The following is a 19,296-nucleotide window of genomic DNA, read 5'->3' as shown; positions in this document are numbered from 1 at the left end:
GCGCTATCGAGTAAACAGATTAAATGATCAGAGAAACATCTCAGTGGCTTTAATTCTGGCGGCTTAGTGGCCGCTGAAAAACAAGAAGAAAATAATCACGAAACAAAGCCCGCCTTATAACTCGGTCCAGATATAAAGCACAGCTGATCGTGAAGATACAAGAAGATATAAATAAATAAAACGAAAATTTCGATTCTCAGGCAATGTAAATATTTGGATACCAGAAAAAGAATCCAATAAAACTTGACTTTTACAAATAAACTGACATTTATTTATTCATACATTCAACTTTCAAGAATTCAAAAAAAAATATTTATTTTAAATTTATTGTTTCGTTAAATTGCCGGAAATGATTAATTGGAGACCCTTTGTAATCAATCAGTAACTACCTGACTATCATCACGTAATTTCCTCTTTTAGAGTAAGCAGAGAGGATACCCCTCCACACAAATCTGTCTCGACACAATATAATACATGCTTATCTGTTATACCGACGCTTGACATCATTCTACCCAAAAAATTGATTCGCTTTATAGTGCAACATCTTTCCAACAACTTCCATTTTTTAAATTTCATAATTTGGTGATACGCCAATAATTTTGTTGGATTTATTTATATTGAGAAAGGAATGGCAGTAGAATATACACGGTGTCCGGAAGCTCGTGGTAAAAGCGAGAAACTGGTGAATCTACATCACACGGAGAAGGCAAAATACCTTTTTTTTCGATCTGAACAATCGATTTTTTTAACTTTTTTTCCATTTTTTCGGCATCTTAGGGGTGAAGTTAAAAAAAGGTTAAAATATTCCAATTTACACCACAAAACCAACTCCAAATGTGATTAGGATATACGAGTAGTAGGAAGAAGTCTGGGTCGCCACAGGGAGACAAATCATGACCAAGCCAATAGTCGGTATAACAAGAGTAGGTTGATAATTAAGCAACGTGTGCCAATCGACAATACAGAATTGTGGGGATCTTTATGTCATGTTCCTTAGTTACATCGACCATCACAACTTTAAGATTTTTTATATCTAACTCGACGATACCACCAAATCCATCAAAACTGTTATACTTATTGAAATTCACACTGTTAAATCACTTTGTCACTAATTTCCGGGTCCCGGTTAAGTTTAGTTCCGAGTTTCCTGGCCGGACGACATCCGGACCAAGCGATTCCTGGTCGCCGAGTGTTCCCGATATCCCGGAGAGCAGGAGACACCAGAAGATGGCAGTGATCACGGGTCCCGTTCCTCAGTTGCGTTGCACAACAAACTTGGCCGAATACTTGGCAAACCTCTGCGGACGTAGACCGCCGGAGAGAGACTGACTTCTTACTGAAAACTACTTGAGACGGTTTTTTGCCTCGCAGCGGAAATACGCCAAAAACTTGTTGTCAATCATTAGAAAAAATAACTGAAAGAAATGAAAACTGTTCGCAAAGACCGTGTGTTACAATTAACAATGGATCTTGCCAAAATTAGTTTCAAATACCACCATCCAGAATTTAAACGCTGCTTTTTTTAACATTAGCACAACAAATAATTTCCCTCGGGTTCTATGTCATCTTTAGAGATGCTGTGTCTTTTAAAGACAGGAAGAGGGGGTAAGCTCTGGGAAGGAAACAAGTGTGATAGGTGGGTAGGCATCTGGGGTTCAGGAGTAACGGACATATGAATCCAACCCTCCTACTGCGGTGCAGGGCGATGGGTCGAGAGAGCTTGAAATGGATTTAGCTAAGTTTAGTGATTAGATATAAATAGCCAATATATTATATAAGTTTATTTTTTCATTTGTCAAAAAAAAATGCATAATATATTATATTGATAAAATATTTTGACATGATTTTTTTTTTTTTTTAATAGGGATAAATATATAATATATGTTTCTTGATTTTAATTAATACCTCCCTAATTGAGAATAACTCGTGTTTAGGAAGGATATAATAGTACACAACCTTCTTCTACCCCGTCCGCCGTATAGTAAACTGTGCTAGAGGTCCGTGATATTGCATGATAAGTTTGTGATATTTAGTTTTACTTTAGTTGGATAGCTTATCCTATGTTAGATGAAATCCAGTACAAAATATATTCTTATTTCAACCGCTACATTGAGTTTAGGATTAGCTAACAAATCAAATATTTTAAACATTTGTCTGAACACGCCGTCAGGCTTTGTCAGTTTGACAATAATGATTTTTAAATATACTCGTATATCGCAATCAACATACTCCATGTTTAAATACCTACCCTGACCAATTTCGATACTACAACTCTAAATTTGATCTCTATTAATAACGCATTTACTATCACGAAGTTAGCTTGGTTTACGACATTGCCAGTTTCTTAAGTTAAGGCGATGCACTACGTCGTGTAATATTTTAAATTGAGCCGCTATCAATAACAACCCTTACGTAGATGGCGATAAGGTTTAAATTCCCGCTTAACACCATCCGCCTGTATTGATTTATGCAAGAAAAAAACATGGCCAAAAAGTGCCTTTTATTTTATTTTGTGTATGTTCAGGCATAAATATTTTTTTTTTTCGATCATTTTATAAATAACTTAATTTGCCACATTATACAATAAAATCATAACCGAAAATGGGTTCGTAAGTAGGAGATTTTGAACTTTAAAGCAGTTTTCATAGGTCTTATACATTATTTTTGTTCTGGGCTTATAAAAAGACTCGTCTAAAAAATACTAGATTTTTTCAAAGGCCAAGATGTATTCTACTCGCATTATTTAATTAAAGCATCTGAAACATTTCTAGGGGACCAAATTTTCAAACCAAAAACACATGATTTTGCATTACTACGTATGGCATCGCCTTAAGTTAGTTAAGTATCACAAAGTTAGCTCAGTTCATCTTATTTCCCATTTTTTCTTCAATTTACATACAGTAATTGCCCGATTCTTTTCGCATATTTCAACACAAATATCACGAAGTTAGCCAGGTTTACCTAATTACCCGTTTATTTCCGCACACTCTAACACACCTATCACGAAGCTATCGCTTTTTATCCTAGCACATTCTGGCACAATACGCATCACGAACTTATCATCATTATCTCCGCACATTTACGTTATTCATTACGCATAAAGTCTTTACGTATTTTACGAGACGATCATCTACCGACGTGTGAGCTGCAGAATCTGTCGACAAGGGGCTACGATAAAATAGTGACCTGTTTAGCAAACCCATCGCAAATAAACTATACGGCAATGCAAGACTTAGTGGTATTGGAGGCTATTTCAGTCCCCGATACGCAGCTCGACTGCACCAGTCAATACTATTTGGTCTATTCAATCAAAAGCAAGTCAAATCAGGCCAGGACACAATTCCGCCTCTTATTTATGTAAAAAAATTACATTAGCTCCACACAGGAGGCCCTGAAGAAAAAAATTCCCATCTGAGCCAAGTTCATGTTTGGGGATGCTGTGTGGAGAGATTCTTTAGGAAATGAAGGAGTTCTGGGAAGGAAAAGGGTATGAGGGGTGAGTAGAAATCTGGGGGTCAGTGTGTGCAGAAGTGACGGACGCATGAATCCATCCCTCCCACTGTGGTGCAAGGCGATGTTTCGAGAGAGTCCCGCTAGAGTAGTCAAAGATCATCCTCAACTAGTCTCTCGGAGCCGCGGCCAAGACCCGAACAAACCTCACCCCATAAACCTGGGTATCTCTGCTAAGTCACCAAACGTAGCGGACCACTTGGGGTGACCTACGGCAGAGGTGTTGGTTATCCAATGAATGATTCTCGAGGCGACAATACATATACCCGCCACAATAAACCAATCCCCCCAAAAACTATTTCAATCAAATTTTGAATAACATAATTATATAGGGGATCTTGTATAAATAAGAGGTCGATTATTTAATGTCCTGGCTTGGTTTGAGGTGGTTTTGGTTCAATAGGGATTCGGGGAATTGTAGGATTAATGAAGTAGTTATATAAGTAGCTATAAAGCAAAATCTTACAGATATAAGAGGCCGATATGATTCAGTGCGGAGCGTCCTGACCTTCCTTGGGTGGTTTTGGATCAATAAGGATTCGGGGATTCGTAAGATTAATTTGATGGGGCATATAATAATTATAATGCCGAATTAATAATCACTATAAACAAAATCTTCCGATCTGACGAGATCGACATAAAAAGAAAAAATATTAAATACAACAACCCGGAACCAATGCAACAAGTGGAATTAAGAAAGGGACAATGGGAAGCTTGAGAAGTACCTACTCTTCAGACCTAGTCGCTAAACATAGCTAATTCAAGCAATTTTTTCACTATAAATGGTGGTCAACACCTAGAAAATTAGGCATCCCAAGTTTTGAAGTGTCAAAACCAAGGCCGAAGTAAGTGGTGGACGAGAAAAAGAAGGGAAATATAATGGTTCGGGAAGTGGCTGGCTCTTTATAGTTGGTCTCTAACCATAGCTAAAGCCATTTCAAGCAACTTTTAGATTCTCAATGGTGGTCGCTCACTAGGAAGATACTGAGAGTATTGTCCACGAGGCTTAAGGTAGGGGGAGGGGAAGGAGATGGCGAAGATGAAAGTGGGTAAGTAGCTATTCAGATATGGTCACTAAAAACGCGGGCAAAAACATTTCAAGAAACGTTTTGATTCTGAATGGTGGTCTTACACCAAGGCGATACTGAAAGTATCTACCACTCGGGAACCTGCCGCAAATATACTACATATTATGAATAAATGGCGAAGCACCACAAATTAACCAAATTAAATTTACTGGAGGCCAAAATAAAAAATCTTTTGCATACTTCAAAACTGGACTGGGATCACATATCATTCTGTCTATGCTCTCTATCTATGCGACTGGTACGATTTCAGTTCCCGACTACAGCCAACATGGAGAAGATTTGCCGCGATGACAGCCAACTTCTGTTATCTTTATATTTATTTATCAATTGAAAAAAAAGCCATCATCAACTAGGCGCCAAAAACATCTTATTTTCACAAAAGTACGCTGGGTATCGTAGTTAAAATGCACATAAAAATCCCAATAAAAGTTTCAGGGGCTTAACCCTACCGCACCGGTGGGGTTTAAAAAAACCTCCCGGCGAAAACGTTATTTTTATATCACGTACATATAATATAGATTAAAAAAATTATACTCTTTTTTAAGATATTAAATAATATCTATATCTATCAAATTCCGACGACATTGCCTCCCCCCCACCCCGCGCGGATTTTCAAAAATAAAGAAATCCTTGCCGCAAACAACCCGCTAGTGCGCTTGTTAAAGGTTCATTTTACTGTAAAGGGCTATAAAACATGTATTTGAGTTATGCTCGATTTATATTGATTGACTACTGGGCGAAGATGAGCAATATCCGATTAAAACAGTAGGTGAAATGACACTAAACTGCGATATATAAATGCCATGTTATTATTATTAGTAACTAATAACGGAGTGTTACTGGAAAGGGCAAAATTAATATTAATATTAGTCACGATCACTCTGCGATATATGGGGGACCCTAGTGATCCACCTTCAGATCGTACGAGATTTTAACCTTCAGGAACGTAAAGGTTAATAAAAACGATTTCATGTCATTGTTTTTTATTTGTGCCAAATATGGCAACAAAATTAAGCCCGTAAAACTGTTAAAACACACAAACGAAGAAGAAGATCAAACGTAATGCAAGTTTACAAGTCAGCATTGATAAACTAGGCTTAATGCATGTTAGACGAGATCAGTGAACGACCAAATAAAATAAAAACAATCAAAAATGATTAATGTTGTTCTGTTTTGTGTTGAAGCTCGTACGCGTTTATTATTAATTGGGAATGATTAATTAAATTTGATATAACGGTCAGTCAACAAGAATTAATTTTAGAGTTATTACAGGACAAATGACCTTAAGCTGGGAATACACGGACTGTTATAAGAAGACGATATACGAATTCACGAACTGTCGCGTTTGAGTAGTCGCAGCTTGAAGTAACCGACAATGACTGCTACAAGCAGTCGATATTCGATTTTTCACGGTTTTAGTCCTGATAAAGCACCTAAGTATCAACAATTAGAGAAAGTGATTTTATTCAATTCTACCTACAGAAAGCATATAAAAAGTATTGTGACCGGATAAATCATCACATTTAAAAAAAGTTATATCAAGTCATGGAAAGTGATTTTTATTAACTGGGTTAAGTAGGTTAGGAAAGGTTAGGTTAAAAAAAAAAAATTTTCATCCTTCCTAATGACTTTATATCACTTTTTAAAAGTGTGTTGAATTGTCACTGTGTTGAGTTATCATGGAACCAAAAAGTATATATTATGAAATAATACATATTAGATCGAGTGATATGTTATGAATTTTGAGCGGTCTGTGCATAATCTATAATAAAAAATAATTTATTGCATTGCAGTGGTTTACAATTGGATAAAATTAAAAGAAATATAAAAATAATGAACTGAAATTATCAGAAATAATATCTTGACATAAAAAATCATTAAGTATGTTACATCGATTTTTTTAATGTTAAAAAATGTCGATATCATTAGCATATTCATTTGCTAAACTATGTAGGGGAGGAATTAGCGAGTTTGCTATATAATTTGTTTGTAAATGGTGACGTTTAAAAAGGTCCTTATGCCTAGTGTGTCGAGTTACAACCCTGGGGTTGTAAGCATAAAAATGTAAACATTTTCAATGTACCCAACTTAAAAGCACCATGGGGGTAAATAAAATTAAAAAATATACGAATTGGGAATGCCATAGTCCCACGGGCTCCGGGAGTTGAGACCTCTTGATAAACAATTCAGGTGAAAGTTTGCATCTGATTTAACACACGCAGTAAAGAATTTCAATTTTCTTAAATTGGCATAATATTGACTTTCCATCGATTTGCTCCACGGGTTTTGTCAGAATTTATGTTTTGAAACATCCAAAGGGACACCTGAACTTGTTGAGAACCGCTGTTAAACAATACCACAAAAAGTGGCCCTTAAGCGTTCATAGATGGTTCAATTTTTCAGTATCTCTATTTTTGCTTAGCAATCGACCCGGTTGAGAACCCTTTATCTACTGCAAGGATTTACTCGTAAATATCACGCATAATTTTACACACAGCGTTCCAAACGGTGATTGACAACTCAAAGATTTGAATTTCAAGGGGTTGCGATTATAATTTTTTATATCTGCCCCAAGTGGTTCGTTACGTTTGGCGACTTAGCAGGAATGTCCGGGTTCTTGGGGTGAGGTTTGTTCAAGTCTTAGTGGGGAATGCGGCTGCCCACTGCATTGCCGGATAGAGAGAGGCCAGTTGGGGGAGACCCTTTGGCCTATTTAGCTGAACACTCTCGACCCATCGCCTAGCACCGCAGCGGGAGGGATGGATTCATCCTTCCGTCACTCCTTGACTCACTCCAGATTCATATCTACCCATCATATTTCCTTAAAAGCACCTTCCACACAGCATGCTCAAAGATGACATCCAAAAAATGATGACATGTTCCACTCGGAAAAGGATGGTTTAAAGAGATTACTATGAACATGTGCTATAATCACTTAATACGAAAGCTGATGTAAGCAAAGACAGGATCAATCCACATTTCTCAACGAATCTGCATTTTAAAAGATGGAGGTTTATGTGGAGACTTATGTGCAGGTATCATCATATCTGCCTGTACCTAAGATAAATGCAGATAAATGGAGTGATGAAAATAATAATAATAATATTTGGATGATTTGTATAGCGCCGTATCTGTTCAAAATCACTTCAAGGGCGCTGGATAGTAACAACACACACACTGCGAATAAGATATAACAAACTGTGACAATCATGGCGCATAAACAACGCTGGTAGTTTATAAAATTTATTTTATAAATTCTCGATTCGTTAAATAATGATAAATGTTGGGGTACGCGACGATATAATGGGCGGCTGGCACGAGAGGCCGGCCGCGGCTCGCTGACCGCCTTCGACTAGGTATAATTATATACTGAACATCGAGCACAGAACATTGTCAGTAGCTGGTGGCTGGACTAGTCCGGCAGACGATCTAAATCTGTAACCAGGGATGGTGCAGACGAGATGAGATGGACCAGAGATTCAGACGGAACTGTTGTTGATATCACGAACGCTTTGCGTCAAAAAGCTGCATATCGTTGCATTGTCTTTCAACCAGCAAAATTATCGTGATGCCACAAATTGTGCGAATATTTTCCCGAGGTGGGAAGCCCGAGTGTTAACTCTTCACTTTTGTATCTTGAAGTTGTTGCTTGTTTTACATGTATGTAATTAATTTCGTGCTTATAAGAGATTTGTCAAATTATAATTGTTTTAGGATACTTAAATTATTGCTCTATTGAAATTGATAGACCTAATTTGTTTTGTATTTAGTATTAGGATGGGATTTATCTTCTGAATAGGTAGGGTAGCTTTTTTTCGTTAATTCCACACAGAAAATAATTTCTCTCGGGGCATATATCGACTTTGGGGATGGTGTGTGGATGAATTTTTTGAGGAAAGGAAGTCGTGAACATGTGGCTTGAAGCGACCCATGTAGTGGATGAAACAATGACAGACAGAAGCCGACAAATGGTTCAAAAGTCGAGCTGTTGAACTCAAGAACGAATCGTAGAAACGATCCGTTTTCATGTGACAAATGTCAATCGAGTACAAATGTTAGGCACGCGTTTGGCGTGTTACCCAACAATACACCAGTGCCGAAGGGATGACGCTAATTCATCTAAGCATCATAAAATGAAATACCTGTAGACAAAGGATAGCATTCCCATGCTCTAAAGATTGCAAGACATTTGTTAAAATACTAAACAGACCGCCCGTTTCTGCACAAGAGTCAAGGGGTTTTTTATTGTATTTTGGGGCTCCAGACTCGAGGTGGCTGCCAAATTCAAAAGTGGGGCGCACTTGCGATTTGTACAGGGTCGGCAATTGTGTACAATTAATTATTAATGATGAGTTATTATTGGTTGTGTAGTAGCTGTATTTCGCATTTAATATCGAAGTTCATCTCCAATCCACAAACAGAAGCCAGGGCTGGCCCTGAGCCAAACGACGCGACGCCTGGCGCTAGTAAAAACCTTAATGACGCAATGTTGTTAGCTAAAACTAACCAACTAACTAACCATCACGCCGTTCCGCCAAACAACTCGGTCTTGGCACACACTCCTTGCCTCATTCACATTCATACATACTCTTCTATAGCTGTTAGGTATAATTAGGTATTGTTCTTCTTGTTAGCTGTTGGGTATTATCGGCGCCCAGAGCGGACTGCTCCAATTGCACCTGCACAGGGCAGGCCATGACAGAACCACACCACTCATACATTAAAATAAATCTTACCTTATTCTCCAGTTTGTCGTTCTCATGTTTAAGGTCTGCCCTCTCCAGTTCTAACTTTTCTGTCTTTATCTTCAGAGCCTCGAGTTCCTCCTGTTGACAAAACAGAAAATAGTTAGTTTAAATTTCTAAATAGTATATGGATATATACTCTCAAACGGTAAAATCGGGCGGCTTGAAATTAGCATAGTTTTTTCTGCCTCGAATTTCTAATAACAACGATAATTGGATAATTTATAATTATGACATTATTATGTAGCAAATTTAAAGAGTGATTGCGTATATTAGTTGTTTTATTTATTTATTTATTTACTAACGGACATCGTCCAAATTACAAAATAATAACACGAATAAAGTAAAATGAAAAATACAGGAGTAGACAAAGGTACATGAAAGCAAAGACATATGGTAGATATAATATAAGAAAATAAAGTGACAAGTCGAATCAAGTCAAGAATACGCCGTGGGTCAGGACCACAGGACACTTATAATATTCCGTCACTTGTTTAGCGACTGGCAAAAATCATTCCAAAAAAGTTAAAGTTTTTAACTTGAGTTGACCAGTCTACACATTCTGGACAATGGTGAATAAGATCCATAATTTGTCGAATGATGGTTGAGGAAGAACAGTTCATTATTTCTGAGTCTGTGCGAGGGGATATTGAAGGGAATGAGTTGCAGTAGAGTAGGTGAATCAATAATATTATTTATAATTTTGAAGAAGCAAATGAGGTCATTTATAGATGTTATGAACTAGCTAAGAAAATTGTTATTTTTGTGTTGATGTTTTAAAAATAAAAACATTCTGTTGTCACTGTATTATGCAGTAAATTATGTAAAATATGTATAATGTAAAAGCCCATCAGGGCGTTTAAATTAATTAATAAATAAATAAATTTGTATTGCGCCGCATTTGTGAAAAATAATCTTAAGGCGAAGCTTAATGCCAAATCACTCTTTTGATTACTCTTTATAACGAATTGGTGAACATTATGAATACCAAAATATATGCTTTAGATAAATTGAAGGTTTTCCTATCGCTTAGCTTGAGTAGAATACAAATAAAAAAATAAATTACTAAATAAAAAATATAAATGTAAGCTACAAAAAAAAATATTTTCCAATAGAAATTTATGAAGGCATAAAGGAAACAACTTTTAAAAAATACATTATTATCTGATTATCTGTGACAGTTTCACTTGATTAACTTTTTTGCTTTCTTATAAAATTATTAAGAAAATAAATAAAAACCAGTTTTTTGCTTGACATCGAACGTTTCTAGACTCTGTTTGTCAAGTGATTTTAATGCCTATTACCTGCAATATAAGGTATACCAAGAATATTTTTGGCTTGTAGCTTCCTCTTAAGGGCGTTGTAAATGCCAATTATTCTGCCAAAATGAGACAAAATGAAACATTGTTATTTTTCAATAGGAAAAGAGATGGGAAATGAAGGTCATTGCCTACATTAGATTCCGAAAATACCTGTGTAAAGCCCGGGCAACGCCGGGGAATTCAGCTAGTTATCACATAAAACAATAAATACTTCACCATTGAAGTTGAGAAAATGATGACAAATATTTCGACCTCTTGAAAATCTTGAGTTATGTAGATATTTCCAAGAATAATATATTTATGATTCTTGGTGGATTTCCATCGAAATTTGTAATAAAGATAATTCATTGTTTGGTAATTAATTTTAATTTCTTTGACCGTGACTGCTTCCGTCAAAACAAAGTCACCGTGGTTCTGGGTTATCAATAGATCAACGTTTAGACCAGCGAAGTGGCACAACTAGTCAGTCATCATTCATCACATCATTGATGGATTTGATCTCTCTGGTCCCCAGTCACTCATCACCAAAATCACTTAACATCTTCCTCACAGTCAGTCCGCCTTTTCCTTAATCAATTTGCACATCAAATCCTTATCCTTAAGACTCCGTATTACCTTTAGACCACGTACTTATAATCGCCCCCACTTAAAACACTGCACAACGATCTGGACTCCTCTTTTTATAAAGCCCATATTGAAAGAATCGCACATACATAATTAAGCTTACACTTTACAAATAACAATCCATAAAATTCCACAACTTTTACGACTTTTAATTTTTAATAAAATCCTATATATATTTTAAAATTCTAAGTAATGGCCACGGGGTCTATAGCTATAGTTTATACAGAGAAATCGATGACTTAACAATATCAGATCGATAGGCCTAACTACCGACGATTTTATACAGCACGGTCGCACTAATTGATATCCAGACCAATTTTTTATTTTTTTATTTTTTTATTTGGTACAATATTTTTTACATTTCAAAGTTTTCCAGTAATGTTGGCCTCACTGGGTGGCTTGCCCGTGCTGAGGCCTTCATTTTATAATATGAAAATACAATCTACATAATACATTTAAAGAGAAAATAATACATTTAAAATATAATCTTGGTGTTTGTGAGTGATGTGTGTTTATATTGGTTTTGTGTGTTACGTGTAGGTTTTATTTTATGACATTTTGGTAATATTGTCTTTTTTGTTGTTTAATCCATTTTTTAATTTTGTAATTTATTTTTATTTTCCTCAATTTTAATTTCAAGTTTTACACTGTTGAAAGCTTTTATAGCATGGTATTGGTAGTGTCTTTGTCCAAAGCTTGTATTTACTGTCGGAGTTTTTATGTTTTTTTGTACGTAAGGTAATAAATGTATGAACAATCCTAAATAATCGCTTGGAGGTTGGGTCTTGAAAGAGGAGAGTACTCATATGATGAAGTTGAACAAACTTTAAACATTTCTTCTTTGGAGAAACGTAGAAGGGACACTGATCTGATTTGCATATTCAAGATTATCAATGGTATTACAGACTCACCTGCTTTGTTGCAACTTATCCAATTCAACATCCCTTCCCGTAGACTCCGAAATAATGAATTGCTGTTCGTCAATCAACATTCTACCAATTATGGATACCATTCTCCTTTGTCCAGAATGTCGAGACTTGTCAACTCACTGTCAAGTCAAAGCATTGAATTTTGTGGTATATGCCTAAATGACTTTCGACAGTCAATACGCAATGTCTAATTTCTAATGCCCTTTGAACCATCTTCATGCTTTGACTTATTATTATCTCCCATTCTTACTTTTATATTATTATTGTCATTGTTATTGTCTTCGCTCCTCATTTATATATGCTCTCCTTTCACTGTCATCTCTGTTTATAAAACTTATTCGTGTAATTAATATGTTGTTAATGGACTATTTGTCCGTAAATAAATAAATAAATAAATAAATAAATAAATAAATAAAGGTCAGACGGCTATGCAAAAGTTAAAAATACGTATAAATTGACAATGTCGAATCATTGGCAGTCAGCGTGTACTTTTTGACACTAAAAAGCGAGTTAATTGATTTATGAGGTCATTAGTCATAACTGACAACTTTTGTTTGTTAAAGCTGGAACGTAATAAAGGTATCGCTTCATAGATAAATTAATTAAGTCTATGGATCGTGTATACGATTTCTTTCAGTTATAAAAGCTTAGTTAGTTCACCCCATTCATAAATAATCCATTTATTTTGCATAACGAACGACATTATCCTAAAAGGTGTGCATATTGAAAGCTTATCCGACACCGAAGGCTTTTGAGCGTGCTCGCAAATATCGCTAAATGACCGTAGATGATGGATTTCGTCAATATCGTATTGACATCGTCCATGCTAGACCTCTTGGCAGAGAAAATTTGTGATTTGTGACTGACAGTTTTTCGGTTCTTCCTTGTTCAATGTCTTCTTGTAATTTAGGGCGGTGTAAAGATCATAAAGTCTCGAATACTTCACTGCGTACAGTTAGAGCACCTAATGACATTATAATTTGATAGAACATAAATAATCTCTGGCCAAATTGTCCCACGCGTAAATTCTGCTCTCGCAACTGGAAATAAATCACTCAATACACGTATTTGCTGAACCGAGCTAAACAAATTGTCAAAGTCAAATTCCGATGGTAAATCAGAAATTTTTACGAAGCATTAAATTTGAGTGTGAGCCAATAATACGCATATTAATCTTAGGATGGGTTGTTTCAGAGAATTTGAAAAATTCATTGAATTTCAAAGATGATTTTTTTTCACACAACTTGAATAGAACCTTCACACAACCCATCCTTAGGATGGGTTGTTTAATAGAATTTGAACAATTCATCAAATTTAAATGTTCATTTTCGGGTTCTGTGAAAGTTCAATTCAAGTTCTGTTATTGTATGATTATAGGCAAGTTCCTTGACAGAACTGAAATAATAACAGAACTTAAAAATTATCTTTAAAGTTTGAACAATTCTTCAAATTTCAAAGTTAATTTTCAAGTTTTGTGAAATATTTTTTCAAGTCCTGTTATTATTTCAGTTCAGTCAAGCAGGTAGCCTATAATGATATAATAACAAAACTTTAACGGGACTTTCACAGAACCCGAAAATGAACGTTGCAATTTGAAGAATTGTTCAAATTCTCCGAAACAACCCGTCCTTCCTAGTGTTTTTCGAAGTAGGTGTTATTTTAATATTCCATCAAATCACAAATCGTATCTTCTTCTGGTGCGTTCTCCTATCGGGGGTTGGCTATTATCAGATAAGTTTTCTTTTTATACAATTTTTCAGTAGTTTGATGCCCGCTTCATTTCTGATCTGAGATTTGGTCAAATAGACACCAAGATGCAAGCACTCGTCTGTCTATGAGAGCGTTGTACCCAATTACCCGGAACCTGGATATGCCAGTGAACTCAGCATTTTCTTTCTCCCCGTTGATAATTGCCTTTTATTTTCGCCTCATTTTGGTGGCATTTTCGCCACTAGTGTGGACGGCTGTTTCTTCATACGCATCAAACACATCGGGAAAACATGTATTATACTAGGACAAAGACTGATTGATACATGATTCCGCGATGGTCCGTATCTCTACCGTTTGCAGTTTCTGATACGAGTATGTACACCATTTATAAGTCTATCAACCCACTGGAAGTGTTCGTAAGCAAGTTGGCGCCATTTCTATGTGAATCACTGCGAAGAAATTACTTACTATTTTTTTTACATTTGTTAATTCGTAAAGTGTGTGCAAAAAATGGTCCTACGTGTCTAGATTAACAGCGAAATGCCGCCCCATGACAATTGCCGCCCTAGGCAGCTGTCCATATTGCCTAGGCCAAAATACGGGATTGTCTCCATGCATAATGTGACAGATGTTAGCAGTTTAATTATTTTCAAATCTAGTATACCGCAACTCTTGGTCATTTAGTGAAGAACTGATTTAGTTATCTCGAACACTCAGGTTATTTTCTCAGGTTACACTCTGCAGTCTCCGACATTTTGCCTTTTTTCCATTGACAGAAGTCTAGTCATTTTCATAAATTTCACCGGGGTTATCATTATTCACCTACGTCTCCTGGGGGCGTATTTCCTTCCGTGTTAAATAGGAGGCAGTAAATTTCACCGGGGTTATCATTATTCACCTACGTCTCCTGGAGGCGTATTTCCTTCCGTGTTTAATAGGAGGCAGTACTAGAGTTTAGAAAGAGAATTAGCGTAACAAACCCGTGCGTTTTTTAAGGCAGTACTGCCGTATTATAAATATATACTATATTTATTCGCACATTATTCGGGCATCTGCGTGAACACGTGTTCAGATATATTCTGAATGAGTAATATTTAATTGGGAAATGATCATGATGTCACATTTTTAACAGTATCTTGATAAAGAAAGCCGTATTCATTTTTCTCCGTGCAGCAAAATAAATGGTTATCTTAAAGGTTAAGGCGAAGCTTAATGCCAAATCACTATTTTGATTAATGTATATAACTAATTGGCGTACATTATGAATACCAAAAATGCTTTAGATGAATTGAAGGTTTTCCTATCGTTTCGCTTGAGTAGAATACAAATAAAATAAAAAAATACTCAATAAAAAAATTGTAAATTATAGCTAAGATTACTTGTGACAGTTCAACATGATCAACTTTTTTGCTTTCTCATAAAATTATTTACAAAATAAATAAAAACCAGTTTTGTGGTTGAAATCGAACGTTTCTAGACTCCGTTTGGCAAGCGATTTGAATGCCTATTACCTACAATATAAGGTATACCAAGAATATACACATTTTGGCTTATAGCTTCTTCTTAAAGACTATTTATTATTCTTAGGTAAAACCGGAATCTCCCCCCCCCCCCCCTGGTTCCATAACTTGCTCCAGATGAGCCTTCGTCCCAACAAGACGAAACATTAGCTAGGTGAACTGAATTTTTCACATTTTCTACAGCTATTGGCGTTTTCCACACCCAACAACAAAATGTGTCTCCAGAGGTAGCAGAGAGTGGCGCCTTACGTTGCCCTCGCCGCCCCTTAACTAAACAAAGAATAGATCAACTCACCGTCCTGCTTCTCAGCTGGTCCTCCGTCCTGTTGACGGCCAGAAGCGGCGCGACGCGCACCAGCAGTCGCCACCATGGCCAGTCGCGCACGGCGAGGAATGCACGCACGTTGCGCTGCACGCAGCGCGCGGCCACGTGCTGCACGCGCAGGCGGGCAGCCGCGCGGCGGGCCAGCACGCCCCGGCACGCCGCCTGCAGGGACACGATGCGCGCCCGCAGAAGGCTGTCGCGACGCGCCTCGAGAGAGAGGAGGGCGCCAGCGCGAAGAAGCACCTGGAACAACAAAATAACAAATTAGTTTATTGTGAACAACCAATAGAGATATTTATTTGACTGTAGAAAAATCAGAGAGAGAGAGTGTACACCGCATTTTTTTTATGAAATTAATAACGAGACGCGTATTACGGCTGCTCGCCGTTGTCAAAGGTATCATTAGGCTATTTAATACCGGTAGAACACAACTAAACACATTCCGACCACGTTCTAAATTGTAACCGGATCGCACATTTTAAAGACAAAAGGATGAGTCGAAAGATATTTAGTTAATTGAAGAGAATAATCATTATATGAAAACCGAGTAAATACTGTACAAGTAACAATAAAATATTTAGGGTGAATTGCCTAATACAAAAAAAAAAAAAAAAAACAATAAAATATCCTAATTCCGGCAAACAAGCAGATGAAATATTAAATAAGGTAAATATAAACATATGTAACGCGTTGGACATGTTGCCAGCAGGGAGGCGCAATCATATGTTATGCTAGAAGCAAGACAACAGGCGCCACTTGAGCCAGCTGCAATTAGTTGCGCTCCAAGAATCAACAGCGATATATCTAGTTTTCAAGACAGGTATCTTTCCCCGTGTAAATTTGATAAAAAAATTACATTATCACTAAACTAAACTGAAACTATCCTGTTATATGGACACATCATTTAAATTAGTTCATGCATACATTTTTTTAAATTAAATATAACTTTTTTCCTATTGTTTTTCTGGCCCCAATCACCTTTAAAAATAAAACTAGGTTAATAAAATGAGTTATTTTTATTTCAATAAATATAACGTGTTAATGGATCCTTACACACGGAATACATTACAACTACAATAGCCATTCATTCTACACTCTATCAATTTAATCACCTTTCAGACAAAGCATAATATATCCTTATTCCGTAACTTCGCGGTTTAGTATGTACATAATTAATTAGTGAGATCTATTTACTAATAATTTCTCAAATTTTTCATCTTCTTATAATTCTCTAACTTCTCCATCCTCTTCTTGCAACCCAAACTAACTATACATCATTTTTCTTTTTTTACATTATAGTAATTCAAAAAAATATTTATTGCACAAAAAGAGTAAAAAGGGTATAGCTTATAGGTTAGATCCTATTTCTTCCAGCTAACCCAACAAATACACATTATATTACATAACCCAACAATTACATGTTAACAAATGTATTTAAAAAAAAAAAAAAAAAACATAGGTATTTCATTTATGTAAGGTATTCATTTAAGGTGAAGTGACATTTTTTTAAAAGAAATGTTTTTAGTGTTGATTTAAATTTAAGTATGTCGGTTATTTGTTTGATGCTACGTGGAAGGTTGTTATATAATTTAATGGCCATGTAGTGTGGTCCTTTTTGAAATATAGTTTTGTTTGCTTTTGGGATTAATAAGTTAATAATATATAGATTCTATGTCCGCAAACTGTAAAATTCACCCGCCATAAAAGAGTGTCATCCCTAGCATGGAGGGTGAAATATCACAAAACAACCACATGTACTCTCTAAATCATGTATCAAAAAAATAAAATAAATAAATATAATAAGAAAGTAGCGAAAAAATGATACTACGATATTTTATTATTTGGCGACCGTTTGATAAAATAATCGTATAAATATACCGCCATCTATCTGATATTTTGCGAACGTAACCTTAGCAAGTCAAAATAATATATAATAGAAAATAATTAAATGGACTTTTCGCCAAATTTACTAGGCTAGTTTTACCCTTAGTAATTTCTCGGTGGGAGAGTAAACCACGATGTATAAACACATCTCAATAATTACTGGACAAAATACATTGTGTTTAGGTTCCTACAATAAAGCCAGACAGAAAGACGTGACGTTTAAAAACGACAATACAGAAAAACGCTTGCAGTAACAACAGAAAAACGGTCTGCGTGTTAACATTATGTATACAATAATACAGACATGGCCCCCGGGGGGCAGGAGAGGCGACGGGTCGCCAGTATTGAAGTTCCCACGGCGGCAGACAATGGCCTACACACAGTCAGATGATCGAGGATATTCAGGGTAATTATCCGATCACTGAGCTGATATTATCTGGCTGGGAAGACGTTCCCATGAGAACAGATCATCACTGTACTGACTCGGTAGCTAGCCAGTCGATGCAAAGCTAGAGATAAGCTTTTTTTGTTGGTGGCAAGCATAGACATAGAAAACGTAGACCCTTTCCCTCATGGACATGAGGGAAAGGGGAACAATCCAAGTTGTTTGATTTGTCAATAAATGAATCTGGCAGTAGATATACAGGCAACTCGTATTGAAATATCAATATCTAGTCTTCGAAAAATGAAATCTGTTTACGAATAACTAGTCCTTTTTACAGTGGAGCTCAAATTGCTGGCTGCGTAAAAACCTTAACTGCAAATTCCAAAGCGTGTAAACAAAAGTTCGAGCTTTTTTCCAAGACCCTTTTTTGATATTACAATAAATAAATAAAATAATTCCCAACTTTGGGGAATTTATATTAGAACTGGGAATATTCCCGGAAATATCGGGTGCACATCACTAGTAATTGAGGAGCGTTTTCACAAATAAAAATATCTACAAAAAATTTGTTTTAGTGGGGCACTTTTAAGTGAATAATCAATCAATCAATCGAGGTTAATATTTTAGAATAATCTTCAAATGCAAATTCATGAAAAGATAAGTGATACATTTGATAAGTTTTTATGGGTTACTCCATCTCAATAAGAACTCTCACACTGAAGTTTGTTAAATTTTTTTGTTTTTATATGTAATATTTTATATCTACATTATTTTATGTATTCTTTTGTATTTTTACTAAGCCCTGATTCGTCTACAAAATATATGTAATTATACTGCCTACCCGGCTCAGAACAGATATTGTCTAGTGAGTCGGGTAGCGCACATGATTTTGTTAATAACCTTAAATAAAAATTAATTTACAAAAAATAAAATTAACTGTTAGACATAATGATGAATAATAAGAATTCATCTGTGAAAAAAAAGTACAAAAGAATGGCAATATTGCAAATTTTGACAAAAGAGAAATGTCTACGTATTTGAAAAAAATAAGTTTTCACTACATGCGAAATATCAATAAACTTAAGTTCTTAGATAAAATGATTATTTTAAATAAAAACAAAATGTTAGGTTTTCTTCTTCTTTCACATTTTTCTTATTCCACAAAAAAAATATTACAAAAATTCAAGCTAATTTTTAAAATACCTACCGTTGACATGTTCATAAGAAAATGCAAAAAGTAATACCTAGGCAAAA

General features: G+C 35.8%; 1 protein-coding gene across 2 annotated transcripts in view; it reads right to left on the bottom strand.

Annotated features, from left to right (window-relative positions):
* Mhcl (Myosin heavy chain-like) overlaps positions 1 to 19,296 on the bottom strand; it is a 403,602-nt gene that overhangs the window by 38,404 nt on the left and 345,902 nt on the right. For both annotated transcript variants that reach the window (XM_089645046.1, XM_089645047.1), the window contains 2 exons: positions 15,744 to 16,016; positions 9,335 to 9,424 (listed from right to left, as the gene is read on the bottom strand). In XM_089645046.1, coding sequence (XP_089501172.1) covers positions 9,335 to 9,424; positions 15,744 to 16,016 — 363 coding nt within the window. The remainder of the gene's footprint in view (positions 1 to 9,334; positions 9,425 to 15,743; positions 16,017 to 19,296) is intronic.

The sequence above is a fragment of the Hesperophylax consimilis genome, chromosome 22 (genome assembly GCF_061612785.1).
Source record: "Hesperophylax consimilis isolate HC1 chromosome 22, BYU_Hcon_1.0, whole genome shotgun sequence".
Classification (NCBI taxonomy): Eukaryota; Metazoa; Arthropoda; class Insecta; order Trichoptera; family Limnephilidae; genus Hesperophylax; species Hesperophylax consimilis.
This window is presented reverse-complemented; position numbering and strand designations above follow the sequence as displayed.